Raw genomic sequence first — 22,179 nt, forward strand, 5'->3', positions numbered from 1 at the left:
GACTTAAACAAATTAGTTTAGCAGAGCTGTATTTAAAAAAAATAATAATAATAATAAAAATTGTCCATAGTTCAGTGACTCCAGTATTTAGCTGAAGGCAGCTCATCGGACCAGAGATTAGCTATAGGGCTAAAGACATTAGGTCAGATTGGGAAGAGTTTTCACAGACTTTTCATTTTGTTTACCCACTCTGGTCTGATTAGTACAGAGCTCCTAACGGGACTTGGTGTTGAAAAAAAAAATGAGATGAGAGGAAAATTTTTTAATGCTTTTGGGTTCCTCCGAGAAACTTTGCATTTGCTTGCAAAACTTCTGCGTTCGATATTTGGTTTTACGAGAGAATACAAAAAAATTGCGAAAGAACGTAAAAGTTTCTTGGGAGAACGCAAAAACATCAGAATAGAAATTTTCCTCCCATCTCATTTTTTTTCCCATCACCAAGTCCCCTTTGGGGCTCTGTAGATTAGCAAACTGACAATATTATTATTATATTATTATTATTATTTTTATTTATGGTTATGAAATGAAAAAGAAATATCTGTTTGGAATCCGTGGTGCTAGTCAAAAGTGGTAACGTGAAGTGGCAGAGCAAAACAAAACCACCTTGAAATGCCTAAATTATAACCATAAACGAATCATTATGGTGACTGTTGTCACCATTCAGTCATTGTAACTGGACCTTTACAGTGTTAACTGAATACTTGTGATGTAGACCAAACTACCACATTCAGTGTAAACAAAAATCATGTCAGTAGCCTAGACATATTTGTTTGTTTATTTATTTATTGGTAGATATGTTTTTATTCGGTAAGGTACATTTTTCAGCTCTGAAACTCCGTTAAAACATCAATATCGACGGTACAAGAGGTATCGTCGATAGATCAGCTGGAATCGATGTATTGTCCCAGCCCTGTGTGTCTGCTGTGGGATGCACCACCTCAGTCCCTGCTCCAGCGCTTCAGCTGAACTTATTCCTGATTGGATCTTCTTTCCGTCTATCACAAGCCTATAATCAACACAAACGCTACTTGTACGCCTAATTCCCGTCTGGAAAAAGCCAAAAACACACATTTAGTCTGTTTTTTAAGACGAGACACGACTCACACTGTGGGTAAGACTCATTTTATTCCTTTCATTTAACGGCTCGAAGAGAGTTTTCTGAAAAAAGTGCTAGCTTTGTCGCTAACTTGAGTAACATTTCCAAGCGCGAGAGCATTATGTTTCGCCTACGTGCTATTCTAAGATGAATTACTGATTATTCAGGCTGATAAATATGTTTTAAAGAAATAAAACCTTTATCCTAAACTGAGGTTTGGCTTCTCGGTTAACGGAGTACTAAATATCCCGCCAGCTCCTCACTTAAGCAGAGCCTTATCAAGTTGCCTAGTAGTTAAAAACTCCAAAAATAAATCTACCACAGTTTAAAGCGGAATCTTTTTGTGGAGCCGAACAAACTCTGAATTTAATATGTTTTCCTACATAACCAGAACATTAACATAGTCAAGTCACCATTGACTTTTGTAACGCGCGTAAAGAAAAGGTGAAATAGTTCACAATATTTTTGTTGTTTTTGTGAGTGAACAAGGATACCTCGAGACATTGTGATGTTATTGCGCGAGACATTGTGATATTAGTGCGCGAGACACGAGACCCGCCCTCGTGACATTTTCTTTAATTCAAAAAAAAAAAAAGAATTGCAGATCCAACGCGCCAAAATTTACTTTAAAATTTTACTGCTGTACACAGGTTGTGTTTTCTAATATGGTGGAAAACTGAAAAATAGCAAAAAAAAAAAAAAAAGAGAGAGAGATTGTTCAGGATTAGACAATGACCCATAATAAGCTGTTCCAAACCTGTGCACTTGGCATGCAAAGTTACAGCAAAGGAACAATGTGTCACATTATTCCTTGAAACAAAGAGGGCAAGTGTCTGTATTAATAAGGTAATGATGTTGACTGGAAATAGGAAAACTGAAATTGCCTCCTAAACAGTGAGCTTGCACATGCCTCATGTCCTGTGATTCTATTTATGGTTCCTTCTTGGTTCACTGCCCCTCTCCTGCATTTCCCCTCGGCAGGGGAGAACGGATCCCTCATCTCAGGTCCCCGAGGCTTCAATTCCAGCAGGTTAATTACATATACGTTTGCATTTGCTCATTTGGTTGACAAAGCAATTTACAACCTGCAACTGAGGCGGGATACAGTATGAGCACTTGAGGGTTAAAGAAACTCATGACCTTATGATCAGTAGTTGAAAGCCTTAACCACTGCGTCATCACGTCAACACTGGGCGTGAGGTAGGAATACACCCAGGACGGGATGCCAGGGCACCATGCACACTCAAACACACATTGGACGTACGTGCAATTTTTCCACCCCCTGTTGTGTTTTTGGGAGGTGAGAGGAAACCCATCCGGACGTGGGGAAAACATGCACAGACAGTAACCCGAGCTCAGGATTGAACCATGGACACTGGAGCCCCCCCATGGTAGATGACAGTCTGGGCCACTAGTTCCTAACACCATTCTGCACATTTTACTGTTTTCCCCCAAATAATCTGCTTATTAACAGTGGTTCCTGAGTCAAAGTGGGTGTGTTTGAGCAGGGAAAATACTAAAATGTGCAGGACAGGAGGCACTCTAGGACCCGGGTTGGGAACCTGTGGTCTGGGAGTTGACGAAGATGGAATTCCACCAGTTTACCATCAAAATGGCAAAAGCCATCAATAAACTCAATGGACGAAGTAAATGCTAGTACTCAGAAGTGCCACATGCAGTAGCTGTGTAGCTGTTCGTCGAATCAATCTTACAAGACGTAAGCGCAGCTTGCAATAGCCTTCCAATAATACATGTAACCTCGAGCAACAAGGCTCATGAATCACGTCAGCAGTTAACGGCACAGTGAAAAAGAGCAAGCCTAAACACACACACTCACCTGATTCAAGTAATCAGGTCATTAACACATTTAGTAGGTGTTGGACACCTTACATACGGGACCAGAAATAGAAGAAATAGATTCTTTTGACTCTGATTAGCATTTTTAGATATTTAGATATTCTCTGCTGCACTGTTTAAGAATGATCACTTTCACTTTTATGCAGATGAGCAGTGCTAACATGGAGGTTTTATTGATTTCATAGGTATTTAACCCTGCTTAGTGTCTATGCAGTGCCTTGAAACAGTCTGTGCTTCTGCTTACTTGTACCAGTTTATCCTCTCACTTCCTCCTTGCTTGCTCTGTTAATGAGGGACTCACTGAGCAGGCTAAGTACCTCGTATCTTTTACTGGAGACACTTTGAAAGTTTGTTCCAGAAATAGTTTCCACGCTCATTGCTTTGCACACCTTGCGCATGTTATATTTTCATCTTTGTTGGGCAACTGACTTTATAGAAAGGATGTTTCTAAGATAATTTTCAGATAAGCGAATGTCACTTCAGAAAACCTCCTGCTTCGAGTATCAATTGCTTATAGACCGTCTGCTTTTAGCTCTGTTACTAAACTGATTTTATGACAGAATTCATCACTTGTTTTTCTTCCGTAACAACTTCTGTGGCCACAAGGTGTCTGTTAGCTGGAATATTTGCAGCTGTGGAAATAAGAATGTTTCCTTGGGAAATAGATGATATTACACATTTTTTAATTCAGATGTAATAGTGCAAAGCCTTATACATGAACAAAACATGAAATTCCCAGCTATATATCCATCACATTACATCTGTTTTCATGCTAAACTATGCTTACTATAGGTCTGATGGAAATCGTCGGTAGTCGCTGTATTTTGAATTCCCATGATGGTTTATGGAGGTGTGTTATTGAATTAAGTATATTTCACAGTGGAGCATTTATTGAATATGTGGCTTTTATAAACAGCAGAAGCATTTTTCTAAAAGGTATTGATTCTATGGATGGGGTTGTGGAGACAATTCGTATGGGTCCATTAATCTGAATGAACTAAATATAAATTTTAGCCCTGTGTTTGTAGAAGGGCAGCCTTAGCAGGTTTAAATGAATCCAGTTGAAAAGGTGGCTTATGAAATAAACTTGGAGTTCGATATTTTCTATAGAAATGAATCAAGATGTGAAATTTTGAGGTTCCTTTTTAGTTTTCCTACCCATAGCTACATGTTTGCAATTTTTATTCATCATATTAGCCTTTTCTTCAGACGCATTTACTTCAGCTTTCTGATGATGTACATTACTCAAGCAGTGTTTCTGCATTTTGCTGAAACTCTAGTGAAGTATCAGATGTGTTTTATGGATTTGTAAACCAAGCAAACATTTATTCAGATTCTGCCCTTTAACTCAAACATCCACCTCACATCAGAAAAGCTTGAAAAAAAAAAAATTCAGAGTGTTGGAAACAAGCTGTTTAATATAAGCTGTCCTGTGTCTATATTTTACTGCTGTGATTGTGTTTTTAAGAAAAAAATTCGAACTGCATTGTTTGAAGAGAGCCATGTGTATATCCTCTGTGGGAGTTGGGCTAGAGGGGGATTTTTTTCTTTTATTCTTATTTTCATTTTCATTCTTTTTTCAGTCGTTTGAATAGTTAGTCATTCATAAAATATTCAGTGAGTTCAATAATGCTGGAATTGCCTGTATGCCCGGGTTTGTGCCCACAGACAGTTAAGTCTAAAAGCATGTTTAAAGTCTGTTGTCTGACGTGTCATTGGCTGCATTCTGTGGTTTCTTGTAGCACAATATTACAAAGAGCGACACTCACAAGAACGAGAGAAAAAGAAAAGGCAAAAATTCTTGTGATATTTTTGTAGGAAGAACTGTTCCTTAAAGTAGATGTTTTGTCTTTTCAATTCCATTATGCTACTGATCAGAAGGTTAAGAGCTTGAATCCTGGCACTGAGCAAGGGGCCTTAATGTCTGAAAATCAAAGATATTCACTTTGTAATATTCTGATTTAATCAGAGGAATGCAGAGAGCGTAGTGAGCAAAAAAGTTAAATAAAGTAATAATATACTTTGTAATATTCTAGTACAGGACTTCCCAAACTTTTTGGGACCCCAAGCCTTTACCATCCTACATTTTTTCCCAATTTAATTTAATAAAACTATTGCAACATTTGAGCATTTTATCATATGTCAGTAACATAACTGTGTAACTTGCACACTTAATGTAATGCTTAAATCACGCTTGTACCAGATCCAATAAATGATCATTTCTGCATATTTTCATAAGACGAAGGGAGAAATTTGTCCATTTTTATTGCTGAATAAAAATGCTGGTGCAGCGTGTCAGGATAGGGAAAAGAACTAAAATAGCATATACACCCATCATTTAAATGTGGCTTGTTTGAATGTAACTCCCAGTAACATTTGAAAATAGCATCACACAAAATCTGTCTTCATAGTTTAAAAAAATTGTGATGTTAAACGAATAAATTAAAAGACAGGATTGTGAGTTTCTCTCAAAACAACATTTGTCAATCAAGTGACCCCTAGTTTGGGAACCCATGTTCTAATATAATCACAGATATACAGAAAGCAATGTAAACAAAATATTCATACATTTTAAATTCATATGTCCAAAGTATGCTAAAATGGAACAATTATTAATGTACTTGGTGTAATTAAAGTTTTCAAAATCAGTATTAAACCTTAACTTTGTGTTAAGTGTAGGTAACCATTCCGAAATGAAACCGCTTCAAGTATCTTTCAGTATGCTGTAAATATACAGTATATGTATATACTAGGCATGAGGCAGAACATCATGATACAAAATACTGGTGAGAGGAATTTTGCTTCTCTGAGGTGTATCACGATATTTCCGTTTAATATTCATTATGAGCTCTACTTCTACTTACACACACGGTGGCAGCACCAGAGGTGGTAGCATACAGAGGAGGAAGTTTGGAAGTGGGAACCTAACTGCCACGAAACATGCTTACTTAACAGTCTAAAAGTTAAGCTACTCAGAAGGAAATATTATCGCACATGTGTCAAACACAACGCCTGCAGCCTTGTTTCATTTGGCCCACCTGAACTTGGCAAAAATAATACTGCAACAGTCCATAGTACACTACTGCTCGATAGCATAACTATCTGAAGGCAGTTACCATAAACCGCTGTATCTATGTGCACTTCTGTTTCTACCGCAGCTGGCTTGACCTCTGGAACATGGGTTAAAATCAACACCTGTGTGCTGCGCTTGATGTAAGTCACACTCATGTCTACTCATGTGTTGTGCTGGCAGTGGCATAACCAGAACTAGTTTTGGTTGGATGAGGAAATATTCAAAATACAATCACAATTGTTTTCTCATTTGTACAATTAAATTGGTAAATGTTATGCACTCATGCATTTCAGGTGGATGTCAGACAGCAGAGTAGGAGCGGTAATGATACACATTTGTTATTTAGTCATTTAAGGCACAGTCTACCACCAAACAATCTTTCCGTTTTAATAACATTGCCATGAAATACATTAATGACTCAGAAAATGGTTAAAATAACATGTTCATATGTTCATAAAAACTTAAATAGATCAGGATTTATAATTTTTCCTACAATATGATGTATTGATATTGCAGTGGTTTGATTTGTTGTCATTACAAAATAAACATATTAAAATTGAATATTTTATGTGTCAATATTGCCTCATGAAGCCCATATTGGGATATGTCTCGTATCGTGGCTTTAATGTATTGTCTCATGCCTAGTATATATTATGATACTGTATGTGTTTTAATCCATGATGCACATATGCATGAGTGAAATTACAATTGCACTACTATTCCACTTTCAGTATATTAGAAATGTAATAAGTAAGAAATAATACACGAAGGGACATGCTGTTATATATATATATATACACACACACACACATATATACACACACACACACACACACACACACACACATATATTGTGTGTGTGTGTGTATATTCAGTTAATTTTAGAACCCGCATAGGTCAGATTTATTTATAAGCTTTATTTATAACTATAGGTGAGCTATGTTTTCATCTTGAACCCCCAGCTGGTGCAGCTCTGAGGTGAATAAAGAGTGACGTAGTGCAGAGCCTTGCATACCGAGCCTCCCACAAGTTCCTGAATGAAGTGCTGAATGGATCAAGGAGTATGGCTAAAATCAACAAATGCATATTTAAATTAAACAAAATGCTAAAAGAATTGAATTGATTCTAAAGAGAACGATGAGCTAATAAGGATTTACATCTGTGTGTTCGATTTACTAAAATGACCTGACATGAGTTTGATTTGTTTGTACGGACACAGGAAAGATGAAATTGCAAAGGAAAATGCTTGTTTGATGAATAAGGGTCACTGTCCTTTTCACTAATGACTTGTGCATTGTTTAGTCACAGATAAAATTTATTGTTCATTTTCCGTTGATAGTAGATCGATAACCCCTGCTTACGTGATGTATTACAGAAAACTAGAATTTTGTTTGTTAGGAATAATGTTACTGTTATGTCCACAGGTCTTGCTCTGGATGTAATGACCTTGCATTTTGATGAAGCTCAAATGTGCTTAATAGAATTATCCGCGATAATATAAGTGGGTATTTAAATCAGGAATTTGTGTGTAGCACATTGCATTTGAACTTGTCTGGGAATGCAGTATGCCATGCTAAATATACTCACATCAACCAACCAGGAAGAAGTCACAATGTGGGCTCAGCAGCAGAATCAGCACTGCCTCGATTGTGCAGTTATTTTAAGATATAATTTACCATTTCTACATGAAGGCGCCATTTAGCTGAGCTGCTTTTACCAACAGACCCTTCATAGTATCATAATGATTCACTTTGGGTATTTGGGAGAAAAGTCCAAGATAATGTCTACGTATGGATTTACAATCTAATGGTATGCTCACTGCTAGATCGGCCAAAAGTGAATGTTCTGTAATACTTCCCCTGAGAGGCCTGTTTTGGCTAACCTTGCAGAAGATCTTGGCGTGTAATGTGCTGTTAATGTGTATTTTTACTTTGTGTACATTGGCGTGTTGTTTGGTACCTGTGCTTCTGTGGCATACTTTATGCTGCTTGCTTATATGTTCTAACTGTTGAGCACTGTTCTCAGTTATGCCATTATTTATAACTTAGGAAGTCGACTTTTATATAATTTCTTGTCCGTCCTTGAAGCTTCTCTTCGTCTACTAAGTATTTATTGTCTGAGGAATATTATAAAATATGGCATTACCGAGGAAATCTGAAGTCAGCCTCTATTCAATCCCACTGTACTGCTTCTAGCTGCTTTTGTTGATGGAGGACAGAACTGGAAAGCAGAACAAGGAGACTTCAGAACATTTGTCAAGGAAGGAGCATAATGGTTCATTATATGGTGTTCAATGTGTCCTTGTGTTGGGGAGAAAATCAAGGGATTTTTTTTAAATTGTGGAGTTCATATGAAGACTACATGCTGAAGGCATTGCTTTCTGATTGTCTGGCTTGCAACAAAGATGTGCTGACACAATTGGCAAATATATTGCTATGTAATATGTAATTTTATTGTGTGTCATACAGTGAAAATAAATGTGGAAATGGGGTGCATTAATATAAACCTGTCATTTATGTGGAACAGCCATGCTGTTATAGAAAATTAATCCACATCTTCTGATTTGAGAATCAGCCACTCTGTTGTATAAGTGGAATTCAATACAGTGATATTTTTTTATGGAAAATCAGCAGATCTTGGGGTGTGACAGCATGCAACTGTGATTTGTGTGCTTCATTTCCTTGTTTATGTATCCCTCTGTAGTTTTGAGGAAGCAGCTTGTGGTCCATTGATCAGTTGCTTGACCGTCACAGTGCTGTAAGACAATGGGGGGCGCCCCAGGGGCCTTATCAAATCCACTTCCCTTCAGGAAACTGCAGATGTGTTGCTGTGCTAGGTTGAATAGGAGTGTAAAGGACCATAAAGTATCCATCCTTCTGTTTCTGGGTTTTGTACATGTGCACACATTAAGACTTTACGACTCTGACTCTGTTTGTGGTTATTCGTTGTTTAAGTTCCTTAAGCTGTTAAGTTTGATACATGCCCCAACCCATACAGTCCAACCGACAAAATCCCTCTAGGGGAAATGGGAGGGAGGACCATGAGGTCATGTTTTGAAAACATGACTCACATTAAACCAATACTCCAGCTGAATATGTGTACTGGAGTGACGTCTCGGGCATTTCCCAGCCTCAGATTTCAAAATGGTGGGTTTGTATTTAATAATGGTCAGCCCACTCTGCAACGTGCAAATACATTAAAGCATAGATACACTCAGTTACTAGAGCGGTTACTTCATTAATATTTGGAACACTAACACTTCCTAACATTTTATAAATGACTCACTTACTGGTATTAGTATTTCTGATAATTGTTCACGTTTAATCCAACTCAGTTTAGTAGATTGGAATTTAAATTACCCAGTGGAGCTGTGGAACGCTTTTTTCTTGTTTGTGTGAAACTTCCACCCTCGTGTGATGTTAAATGGGGGGCTGACAGGAATGTGTTTTTTTTCGTCTCTTTCTCTTCCCTGTAATTAGGCACTTATCACCAGGCTTTGTAAACACCGTGAGACGTCTCCTCAAAGATAGTGAGATTGGGTGTTCAGCAAGCTGATAGTCCAGGAAACAAGCTGACACAGGGTAACGTAGTCAAGCATGACTGACTCTACAGATCTAGAGCACCAAGGGAGGTCATGAACCTAGTACTGCTCACGTAACAAAGCATAATTCTGCGTCGTTACATCCAGGGAAGTAGAGTTTTAAATTATTCTGATCATTCAGTATATTCGGACTGTAGTCTTCCTTTTTTCCTGAAGCTTGGCAGCAGTGTTTGCCCATTCATATTTCCCTGTTTATTTTTTTTTATATAGCCACCTACACTTTGTCTGTGCACAAATTACAAGTTGAAGCCTGGTCACATTAGCAGGATGTGAAAGGGAAGTTGTGGTGGAATGTGCCTAGGGCTCTCCAAAAACAGATCTGCCTGCATAACGTGCTTCCCCTCTTCCTCTACATCTCTGTTTTTCTGACTGGGTGGGTGGGTGGGTGGGGGTGGGGGTCCGATGACCAGCTCTTTCCAGCGCTCTTAATTGGAGCTCTGGTCCTCTACAACACACATAAACACATAAAATTAATCAAAAGAAAACCACAAAAGAGCATTAACCTAAGGAGCAAAAATCTATATGTAAAATGTAATGTTTATTAGGAAATGGTGTAAAAACTCGACAAGATGTAATGAATGAATCATTAAAAAAAGTATCTGCCCACAGAATACATATTAAAGTGCTGTGGGTTAGTGCATAAGCATATAAGTTTTGGTGACTTTAAAATCGATTGGGTGAGGTCAGGGAGGTGCTAAAATCTAGATGTGCGAAAAACCCTATAGGAACCAAAAGATTAGATAGTGACCAAATAATGTAAAGGCCTAAACTTTGCGGGATCAATTATACACATATACAATTATACAAGTGTAGATGTGTCTGAAGAAGTGGCCATGCCAGTGAAAAACACAAAATGCAATACACAAAAGGCATTGCTTTTTAACATTACACACTGAAAAACAAAATCTTCATTGCACTGAAATGCAATCTCTATCCAATCATAGCCCTAAGCTGTACTCGGGTGTTTTTGTAAGCAAAGAAGGGAAGATCGCCTTTGCTGAACCCTTAGTACCCCTCTCAAAATTAATACTGACAGCTCAGAGCAGGACATGTTCATTGAGGAGTGTTCATGTGTGGAGTAGGATAAACATGTGTCAATGAAATTCTTTCTGTGTTTTAGGACATCATCATGCTGTAATTAAAAGGTCGATGTTCACCTTCTCAAATGTCTCATAAAGGGTTATAAAGAAAAAGTACATATTATGAGGAAAAAAGTGCACAAACTAGTACTGAGAGTGGTTGGGATTACGTTCATTCATTCATCTTCATTAAGCTCTTTATCCTGGTCAGGGTCTCGATGGATCCGGAGTGTATCTCGGGAACACTAGGCACAAGGCAGGAATATGTCCTGGATGGGACACTAGTCTATTGTAGGATCAAGATTGCAATTGACCATCACAGTTAGTTTACGGAGTGATTTCAGGGGCAGATTGGCCATCAGCAAGTTTGGGAGTTCCCTGTGGGACACTCTATTTTCTTCTCTTTCTCATGCGTACTCTAAGACACGCATATACACACATGCACACACACTCACACATGCAGTGTAACAGAGAACCTGCTTTTGATTGGTTCAGTCTGTTAAGTTTTGATTATCAATTTCCCCTATTTGTGGTTGCATATATACTAGACAGAGATGTGGAATGTGGAAAGGTGATACCGGGAAACCGCACAGGAGACAGAACTTATCAATTATAAACTATATAAATTAAGTAGCATAAGCAAGCTAACTAAATAAGGCTGAGTATTCTTTTATATTATCTTTTATTTAGAACTGATTTGTGTTGTGCAATTTAAAAAAAAAAGTGTTCCTGTCACCAAATCAGTTGCCTAGACATTTGACACAGCATTTCCTTACACCTCAGCCTGACCCACTGTTCTTTTAACCTGACCTTTATTGATTGTTGTTGTTTAAATGTAATATGAAATTTGTCCACCTTTTCTTTTCACAGGTCCTGAACTGACTTCTGGGGGGGCACCAGAAAATTCCAAAAGATGACACAGTCTGTGCACATAAGCCCCAAATTGAGTAAGTTTTTACCTTGTTAACTTTAGGAAATGATTATAAAATAGCGGTCGAAGCATACCTATTAGTTGCTGCAAAAAAGAGATATATGGTTTCGAGATGCCTTTCAAAGTGGTCTGCACAGCAGATATGACAGTGCATTATACTATGGCCAAAAGTCCCCCAAAACTTAGATATTATATGGCAGTTCCTCAAAAAAAAAGAAAAAAAAAGAAAGAAGAATATGCCATACATGCACTCTCCCCTTCCCCTGGGAAACCAGTATACAGGGTGTCCGAAAAGTCAAGAACCACTGAGAGTACTCTCTATAGAGAAGCACTTTCTAAGCGCTTTCATCCAATGTTAATGCCATTTTTCACCAGTAAGGAGAACATGAATATAGAAATAAGTGTAAATAAATAATAAATACAAAATCATGTATATGTAGTTCAACATTTTTGCATACAGGCTGATGGGGTGCCAGTGGTGGCCAATGACTACTGGTAGATGTGTTAAAAATGATAAGTTTATGCACTTGTATTTTATGTGTATTACTAATTATAAAGGTAGTCAAAAAGCTATCAAGTTAACTAACTCCATCTTCATTATTACCTAGCACAGTGACCTCTCCCATCTGTGATTATGAATCTAATGTTACAGCTCCCACAATAATGGAGTGGAAACCATACAAATTTATATTAGGAAATAGGGAGTCATTTGGGGTTGGAACCTTTATTTTCAACATACAGTGAGAGTAAAAAGTATTTGATCCCTTGCTGATTTTGTTGGTTTGCCCACTAATAAAGACATGATCATTCTATACTTTTAATGGTAGATGTATTCTAACACGGAGAGACAGAATATCAAAAAGAAAATCCAGAAAATAACTTTAAAGAATATATATTAATTGATTTGTATTTCATTGAGGGAAATAAGTATTTGATCCCCTAGTATGCATTAGGAGTTCTGGCTTTCACAGACCAGTTAGACACTCCCAATCAACTTGTTACCTGAATTGAAGACACCTGTTCTAACTAATCACCTGTATGAAAGACACCTGTTCACAGAATCAGACAATCAGACAGATTCCAAACTCTCCAACATGGGTAAGACCAAAGAACTCTCTCAGGACCTCAGAGACAGGATTGTTGACCTGCACAAATCTGGAATGGGCTACAAAAACATTAGCAAGATGCTGGGTATTAAAGTAACAACCATTGGTGCAATTGTGAGAAAATTTAAGAAGTATAACATGACCATCAATAGACCTCGGTCTGGTGCTCCACAGAAGATTTCACCTCGTGGGGTGGCAATGATCATGAGAACTGTGAGAAATCGGCCTGCAACCACACAGCGGGAGTTAGTGAATGACCTCAAGGCAGCTGGGACCACAGTCACCAGGAAAACAATTGGCAACACTTTGCGCCGCAATGGATTAAAATCCTGCAGTGCCCGAAAGGTACCCCTGCTTAAGAAGGCACATGTGGAGGCCCGCCTAAAGTATGCCAATGATCACCTCAAAGATGTACAAAGTGATTGGGAGAAGGTTCTGTGGTCAGACGAGACCAAAATTGAACTATTTGGCCTAAACTCTACTCGTCATGTGTGGAGGAAGAAAAATGCTGCCTATGACCCCAGGAACACTGTGCCCACCGTTAAGCATGGAGGTGGAAGCATTATGTTTTGGGGGTGTTTCTCTGCCAAGGGCACAGGGCTACTTCACCGCATCAGTGGGAAGATGGATGAAGCCATGTACCGTGCAGTCCTGAGGGACAACCTCCTCCCCTCTGCCAGGAAGTTGAAAATGGGCCGTGGTTGGGTCTTCCAACATGACAACGACCCGAAGCATACAGCAAAGGCAACAAAGGAGTGGCACAAGAAGAACCACATTAAGGTCATGGAGTGGCCCAGCCAGTCTCCGGACCTCAATCCAATCGAAAATCTATGGAGGGAGCTGAAGGTCCGAGTTGCCAAGCGACAGCCCACCAACCTTAATGATTTAGAGAGGATCTGCAAAGAAGAGTGGGCCAAAATTCCCCCTGATATGTGTGCTAACCTTGTGGTTAACTACAACAAACGTCTGTCCGCTGTGCTTGCAAACAAAGGCTTTGCCACCAAGTATTAAGTGCTTTTGGCTAGAGGGATCAAATACTTATTTCCCCCAATGAAATACAAATCAATTAATATATATTCTTGGCAGCAAGAAAGTTATTTTCTGGATTTTCTTTTTGATATTCTGTCTCTCCATGTTAGAATACATCTACCATTAAAAGTATAGAATGATCATCTCTTTGTTAGTGGGCAAACCAACAAAATCAGCAAGGGATCAAATACTTTTTACTCTCACTGTATACAAGTGAGTACAGTAAAGTGAAATTCTTTCCTTCACCTATCCCAGCTTGATCCATGATCTGACACTCCTGGAGCAGAGATGGTTAAGGGCCTTGCTCAGAGGCCCAGTAGTGGCAGGCAGTCTGAAAATGCTGTGATTTTTAACCTATAACCTTCTAATGAGTAGCCTAGAGTATTAATAACTAAACCTTAACCATAGCTATATAGTACAATCTACATAGATTAACCAGCATGCACTATTTTTTATAACTTTACCAATTCCAGTAGTTTATAACTCTACCAGATAAGCATTCATGCATGTTATAACACAAAATTATTGTTACAGTTATTTGGCGGCAAAGCTGTTTATGGAGCTTAACAAGCTAGAGAGATTCATCGTAGCTTATTACCACAAGCATGTTTAGAGAGATCAGAAATGCAAATGTGCGCACACACACACTCAGCAGAATGCTGTTTGAAATGTTTCAGTAGCTCAACCTTGTTCTGGCTTTTCAGCCCTTACTGAAGAGAAACATAGACAATAAATAGTGTCATGTTAATAACACACAAGTGGCAGCCCTCATTGATTACACTCATTGTCTTCGACTTCACCCTTCATTCAACAACTGGAGCTCAACCACTGTCGACCTGCCGTGCAGCTTTTACCTGAGTAAAGGCACATTGGCACAGCTGGTAACGCTAAGCTTGAGAAGACTAGCAACTATACCTAAAAGCAAACTATGAGATTGGTATATGATTGGTAATCATTTCAGATATCTGAGTAAAATGAGGGTTTATTTGTTGACTCCTGCTTGCTGCTGTGCCTTTGTGTTGAGTGGTTTGGAGAGCTCACCAAACAAAAGAGCAATAAATACCTATCACAAAAGTAGTAACAAACATGATTTTCCTGCAGATCTGGGTTCCCCTTTTCATTGTGCCACTCAAGACGAAATGGATCATGGTGCATCCTATTCTGTACAGACTCCATATGGATTCCAGTTGGACCTTGATTTCCTTAAATATGTGGAAGAAATAGAGAGTGGTCAGACTTTCCGCCGAACAAACATGAGCCCTCGGAGAGGATCACGTAGTGACAGAGTCTCTCAGAGGAGTGTAGGGGGTCGCACTAGTGGCTGGACTTCTACTGAATCACTGGCATCAACAACCAGCGAAGATGGACGGTCTCTTCCCCCACCTGTTCCTCGAAGCCATGTTACATCAGCCAGCAGGTCACAGCCACTTTCACCATCTTTGGCGATCAGTCCCACACTACCATCTTGTTCAAAAATGCCACCTGCCCCACCACCACGTAACCCCAGGGTAGAGAGAACATTACTAGAGACGAGCCGTCGTCTACAGCAGGAGCAGAGTCTATACCCAAATGGTTTAAACTCTCCTCTTTCAGACCTTCCTAAGGAGGGTGTCAAAGATTGTGGATCAAATAGCAGCTTTTCAGTGCCTTCCCAGATGGCTACAGATGGTCACCTACTACAGATTTCATCAGCTGTTCAGAATCCCTCTACTGGTGGCTGGACCAGATTTAGTCCTCAGAATTCTGGGAGGAGCACCCCAGCCTCCAGCTCTGGAACGTCTTCATTTCCCCCAGGGCAGCTTCAGACAGTACGAGAACAGATGGCCTTAGCCCTTAGACAGCTCAGGGAGATGGAAGAAAAAGTAAAGGGAGTACCAGCACTTGAAAGAGAAGTGTCCATGCTGCGTGATGAAAAGGATAGGCTGCTTGTGGCCCTTCAAAAGAAAACAGAAGAACTTAGTGCTCTGATCAATGCAAAAAACTCTGCTATGGTAGATCCTGCACACTTATCATCTTTAGATCCCAGCAGTGCAAGTCAAGAGAAGAGATCTGGTGAAAAAGGAAAAGAACCTCCTGTTCTGGTGATAGAAAAAAGATCCATAGCTGTAGGTAGTGATGTTCCCCTTAAAATTGTGGTGGTTCAGGATGCAAAAGATGCAGCCGTAGAAGCTGCTGTTGATGTCTGTCACAGAGGTGTGGAAACTGAGCCAGTGACCGTCTGTGATGAAGAAGTTCAGGCCAAAGTCCCAACAAATGAAGTGGCGGTCTGGGTAATGGAATCATTACTTGGGCTGTCAAGTGAGACTGAACAAGAAATAGACAGCCTGCAGGAGACCATTAAGTGTCAGCAAGAGTCAGTCCATCTCCTTGAGAGAAGATTAACCCAGGCCAATCAGGACCTTGAGGAGTTAAGAGCTCTGGAGATGGCAAGAATGTCTAAGATCATGATAGAAAGAGAAACACTTGTCAAACCAGAAACAGCTGATGTGCTAGTGGAAACTGAGCTTTGTTCCAAAACCTCTGTAGGAGTTGGGGTTTCCGGTGCAGACTTTCCAGCAATGAAAACTGATCAAAGCATTCAAACGGACTTTGTGGAAGCATCAAATAAAAAGATGGCTCTAATCCAGGTCAACAGAGGTATTCAGTGGGAAGATCTTTTTAGCACTGGCAAAAAAGACAATCAGGAACAGTCTGTCTCTGCTGATGGTGAGTATGAACAAAGCATCTTGTGTTCATCATCAGAGAACTGGTTAACTTGTTTAAGGTTGTAGTAGAAGGGTGACTTGAATTAAATGTTTCCAATGAAAGCTACAGGTCCCCTGAAATCCATCATGAAGAGAAAGGATGGGAGTGGCTCGAGTGGTGCTTGCAGCAGTGGCAAGAAAAGCTTAAAATTTGTAGGGATTCTTAATGGAGGGTGAGTGGTTATGCGGTTCTCTTAGTCTGCTACTTGACACTGTTAGCGTAAAGATGTTCACAGTACTGAAAATGCATTTTATTATTATTTTTATAAATTATGTAATTTGTGATTTGGTTTAGCTATGAGTCAACATCTAGTGAAGAGGAAGATGAGGAGGATGAAGGAAGCTCCTCTGATGAAAGTGCAACTGGCAGGTGCTCAGACAGCAGTGAGGAAGAGGCTGCAGCTCTAGAGGATACTTCTGATGAAGAAAGGAACATTAATTTGGATGACAGTGATAGTGATGAAAACATACCAGCTGTAACAGATGGTGTTAAGGAACAGGCTGAAGTACTAAAGGAAAAGTAGGTTACTATAGATAATTATTTTGCTTAAGAATGTAGCATACAAATGTGTCATACCGGTTAGTGAAAAAATTATCCAACCCTTCCATTTTGGGGGGTTATCTTGTTTAACGTAATGGGAGATCTTTTAGTTTTCTTCCATTTTGCCCATGCTTCAGTATTCACAATTTCTCTTTGCTATATACTGCACAATAAATAGAAAAATCAACTTTTTCCACCCAAAATAACAGTCCAATGAGGGAAAAAATAATTTGAATACACTGGTCAGAAGTTATCATTTTTTTTCATATGAAAATAAGAGGAAAACCAAGCCTGACCTGAGACATACCACTTATGTTTCACTCAAATTTATGAGCCACATTCATAAATTTATGAGACACACAGTTATAACTAACTATTATAAATATTTAACTAGCTATTAATAACTATTTTAGTATGTGCCTTTTATAATTTATAAATGGAATCATGAGGAGTGATCCAAAAATATTGGCCTTGGAGCACCATGCTGGTCTTGTCACTAGTGTGTGATAGAAATGAAAGCTATCTGTTCAGGCCTGTGGAACTTGATAAGCACCCACTTGTGCTGGTCTATTTTACTCTGTAAGCCATATAGCACAAGTGAACGTGTGAAATTTTTTTTTACCGTGTTATCTTCATTTTAAACATGCCAGACACTTTCTTGCAGGTTTGAACTGAGTTCAAAAATGCGTGAGGCTTGCCTCATTTTAAAGAACCATCTTAATGATGGTGCCAAAACAGCAAAGAGTAAAGAACTGGTAGGTCTAACCTATATACAGTTACAGTGAAATTCCATTTTCCTACTCCAAAGTGTCAAAACAATAAAAGACATTATGTAACTGCTGCAGCTCTCCAGCACCCATACCGTGCAGCTGGAATGGTTCAGAGTGTCCAGTGCTAAGACAGCACAGCCGTCCCGAGTTTCCAACTACCTGATGGCTTTCTCTGAGCTTTCCCCTGCTCTGGTGCGGCACGTAGTCAACATGACCGACGGCAATGGCAACACAGCTTTGCATTACAGTGTCTCCCATTCCAACTTCACCATAGTTGGACTCCTACTTGACACAGGTTATTGTGTTAAGTTATTAACATAGACTTATCAGGTACAGCATATTTCTAGATTAGTCTAGTGGGAGTTTTTTTTTTTTAAATTGTGATGTATTTTGTGTAGGTGTGTGCAATGTGGATAAGCAGAACAAGGCAGGATATACTGCTGTGATGCTGGCAGCATTATCAGCAGTGAAAGAAGAGGAAGACTTGTTGGTAGTCAAGAAGCTATTCAGTCTGGGCAATGTCAATGCCAAGGCAAGCCAGGTGAGTTTCCGCTCAAGACTTATTTGAAATCTCACTGTTACTGTTGCTTGAAACCTATTATCACTATCCAAATAAGATCATTGTAACTCAACCCGTAACCACTGGTTATCATCAGCCCATGCTACATTATCTTTATTTGAGTAAAGTATATGTTTTTGTGTTGCATCTTTGTGGCTTGGCTTTGTCTAGGCTGGTCAGACGGCACTCATGCTGGCAGTGAGCCACGGAAGGCAGGAGATGGTGCGAGCGCTACTTGAGTGCGGTGCCAGTGTGAACATACAGGATGACGAGGGCTCCACAGCCCTCATGTGTGCCAGCGAGCATGGGCGTGCCGAAATCGTCTCTCTTCTGCTTGAGCAGCCTGGCTGTGACATTGCCATTGTAGACAACGTAAGCACACCAGCTTCCCACTCACTGTACAAGACATGACTGTTTTGCAAGAACTCAAGTCTTATTTGTTTACTGAAATTGGGCTTACATTAAACTTGAGTTCAGGAGCAGTGTAGTGTAAAATATGTTTAGTAATTATTTGTTTGACTTATGTTTATAAACACTGATCAAGTTAGTAGTATATAATGGTTAAATAAAAACTTTCTTGCTTCTTTATTTTAGGATGGCAGCAATGCCCTGTCTATTGCCCTGGAGGCTTCCCACAATGACATTGCAGTGCTACTTTACGCCCACATGAACTACTCTAAAGCTCAGACTGATGTAAGTAGCCTATCTCTAAATACAAGACCTGCACGTAATCAAATCCTAGTCATGTCTCACATTTCATAATTGTGCAATGGACACTTTAACTTGTGGGTTAATCTGTCTCATTATGCACCACAGAACAGAAACACAGCTGCCAACGATATCCGTAAAATTTGTTTGTGGTGCTGCTCAAAACTAGCCATGCAATAGGTAATGAATAAAACACTTTGGTGCGTGCTGTTATAGGAAAATAATCCACAATGGGGTGATGTGGCCTGATACAAAGTGGAGTTTCTCTTGCCACCATGAAGTTGATTGTTTTTGCTGTAACAGCACATCCTGAAGTGTTTCATTCCTCATGCACCACAGCAATTTGTTACTGATTACAATTTTTAATTTCTTAATGTGACACTTTATACTTTTTAACCATTTATAGTTAGGTTTATTGTTGTGGAACATCTGCAAACCTTCCTGTTATCGCTTCCCTTGTAACCGTTATTTAAAAAATAGTACGAATTACTTAATAATGATTGTGTGGTATATTAGCCTGGTTAATAAGCCGTTCAGTAAGTGGGGATGAACTATGCTTTAATTAATTAAATTAAATCAGTCATCTTAAGGGGCATGATGGCTTAGTTTGCCTCGCACCTCCAGGGCTGGGGGTTCGAATCCCACCTCTGCCTTGCATGTGCAGAGTTTGCATGTTCTCCCCGTGCTTCGGGGGTTCTTCCGGGTACTCCAGTTTCCTCCCCAGTCCAAAGACATGCATTGCAGGCTGACTGGCATTTTCAAATCGTCCATAGTGTGTGAATGTGTGTGTGCGCGATTGTGCCCTGTGATGGGTTGGCACCCTCTCCAGGGTGTCCCCTGCCTTGTGCCCCAAGTTCCCGGGTATAGGCTCCAGGCTCCCCTACAACCCTGTGTAGGATAAGTGATATGGAAAATGGATGGATGGCCATCATCTTAAATCACGCTACCAGTATTCATTTTGCAAAACCAGACCTAAGGCCCTATGCATATATACAAAGTACTGCTGCTCAGTCAGACACTACCATGCAAAGAAGACCTCAAAATACTGAATGGAAGTATTAGATTCTGAGTTATTAGGTTCTTGTACCATGGCATTGAATTAGTTATATATCTTGTTTTTATGTTTTAGGTGTCCCCCAGAGCAAACCCTCGGAGTCCATCCAGTCCTAGAAAGACATGGCCCTCTGAGTGATGAGCTACTAGCTCTAAAACTGGCAAGAAGTGAATATTAGAAGCATAAACTACCTTTACTGAAAAACTAACATCGTTCACATCACAGGTTTATATGTAATAATGTTGTTTGTTCCAGATATTCCATTTACACACAGTGTTATGTCATTTAATGCATTATACTACAGTTATTATTTGTATTATTGGGTATGAAAGACATCAGTGGATGTTAGATTTTTAGTCTTGTGCAAAGAGGACAATCAAGACCACTGTTGCTCATTTTAAAGATGTGAGTCACTGATTTGAGAAGCAAAAAATGTCTTAGCTAAGACTTTCATTGAATGATGTTAGGTTCATCAGATTCTCAGAGTGGATTGATGTACAGGCCAAAGTGAGCTTTGATTTGTTCAGACTGAGCATGGCCATTGTCCATTTAGAACTCACAACAGACTGTAGCTTTAAATCTGCATTATCTCACAGTATTTCACAGTGTTCTGTTTTTGGGTTCTTACAATGAAACCTAACAAGCAACACAGCACTGACTAGCTAGAAAATGACATGTCTGTAGACTTACCTGATCTGGTGCAATGTTTCCTTCTAGCAACCACACCAAACTTACAAACATTATATTTACAACTGAACTGTATCTATTCTTAAAAAAAACACAGAGCGCCTTCATAAAGGCAAGGGTGATTTTTAATGCAAAGTATATTTTTAGACTTAAAGTAAAACGTGCATTCACTTTTTAGAATTTTTTTAAGAAACCTAACCCATGTGGGCAGGTTAAAAAAAAAGCAGACTTAGAAAACACTGTTCTAGCCTGGTATGATTTTTTTTGTACTTTTTTTGTCCAGAAATTTAGTAGTAATAGATATGTGCTATTACGGAGAATTACGGAGAAAAACAGGCCACAAATAGCAAACATTTTCTTACAGTATTTAAGATGTCTTGGTGGATGTGGCCCTTTGTATACAACTGACTTACTGTTGCTGTATAGGTTTATTTAGGGAGCACAGGTCCTATATCAATACTAACACCAGACTATTTAGCTAAATTACAAATAATACCCAAAGTACAATCTGCTCAAAATGCACATTTGAGCATTGCAGGAATCATAGAGTTAGAACCAGTTCCCAGATGGTCAAATCATAAAATGTTGCTCCTTCTTGGGAATTCATATCACGGTAAGGTCGATACAAACCTGTAACCGCAACATCTGAGGGTTGCACTTTGAGCAGAGATAATCGTCAGTCCACTTGGTTAGTTTGTGCCACCTAGAGGTGAACATGCACATGAATCCTGGGAGATGTGGAATGGAAAAGTTGGTAACCTTTGCTTGAAATAGTAGTGTTGCTTACTGCGCTCTCTACCTACACTGCAGTGTAATTCAGCTAGACAACTGCAGGATACTTCAACTACTTAACTGTTAGTCAGTAATGTTCACAGGGTTTAAAAAAAAGAAAGCTGCAAGCAGTAGAAGATGCTGCATACATTTTTTTTTTAAATGTTAAAGATTGTACCAAAGATAATTTAACATGGCTCTTTAAGGTATTTTCCCCAATCCTAAAGGCTTATGCAGGAGACAGATGGATGCTTTAACCAAAAAAACAAACAAACAAACAAAAAAAAAAACCAGTAAGATTTAAAGTTTCATATGCTTATGTAATAATGTACTCAATATGTTAATCTATTTTTTTAAACTAAATATTTGCTTGTTTCCTGTTTCTGATTTGTGCCTAACCCAGCACTGCCCCCTTTTACTGTAAAATATTATTGCTATTTTTATGTTTTGTTATGTGCCTTGGGATACCTAGCCACCTTAAACCATGAAAATAAAGTTTATTATATAAAGGTGACTTCTGTTTTCTGTACATACTAGCAACCTTGTCTTTGCTCCTCCTTTTATCCATTCTTC

The 22,179-nt window shown here is 39.1% G+C and overlaps 1 protein-coding gene across 2 annotated transcripts; it reads left to right on the forward strand.

Moving 5' to 3' along the window:
* The first annotated feature begins 940 nt into the window (after positions 1-940).
* Positions 941-21,021, forward strand: kank3 (KN motif and ankyrin repeat domains 3). Of its 2 annotated transcripts, none has more exons than XM_026925504.3 (11): positions 941-1,111; positions 11,577-11,653; positions 14,874-16,478; positions 16,587-16,689; positions 16,812-17,036; positions 17,722-17,812; positions 17,903-18,122; positions 18,226-18,368; positions 18,558-18,758; positions 18,981-19,079; positions 20,224-21,021. In XM_026925504.3, exons 2-11 carry the CDS (start codon positions 11,620-11,622, stop codon positions 20,284-20,286), a joined length of 2,784 nt encoding a protein of 927 aa, XP_026781305.2. In that variant the 5' UTR covers positions 941-1,111; positions 11,577-11,619; the 3' UTR covers positions 20,287-21,021. The 2 variants fall into 2 exon arrangements, with proteins under 2 accessions (XP_026781305.2, XP_026781304.2); XM_026925503.3 differs by having other exon boundaries at positions 942-1,111; positions 16,581-16,689.
* Positions 21,022-22,179: the final 1,158 nt, after the last annotated feature.

Source organism: Pangasianodon hypophthalmus, chromosome 8 (genome assembly GCF_027358585.1).
Source record: "Pangasianodon hypophthalmus isolate fPanHyp1 chromosome 8, fPanHyp1.pri, whole genome shotgun sequence".
Lineage (NCBI taxonomy): Eukaryota > Metazoa > Chordata > Actinopteri > Siluriformes > Pangasiidae > Pangasianodon > Pangasianodon hypophthalmus.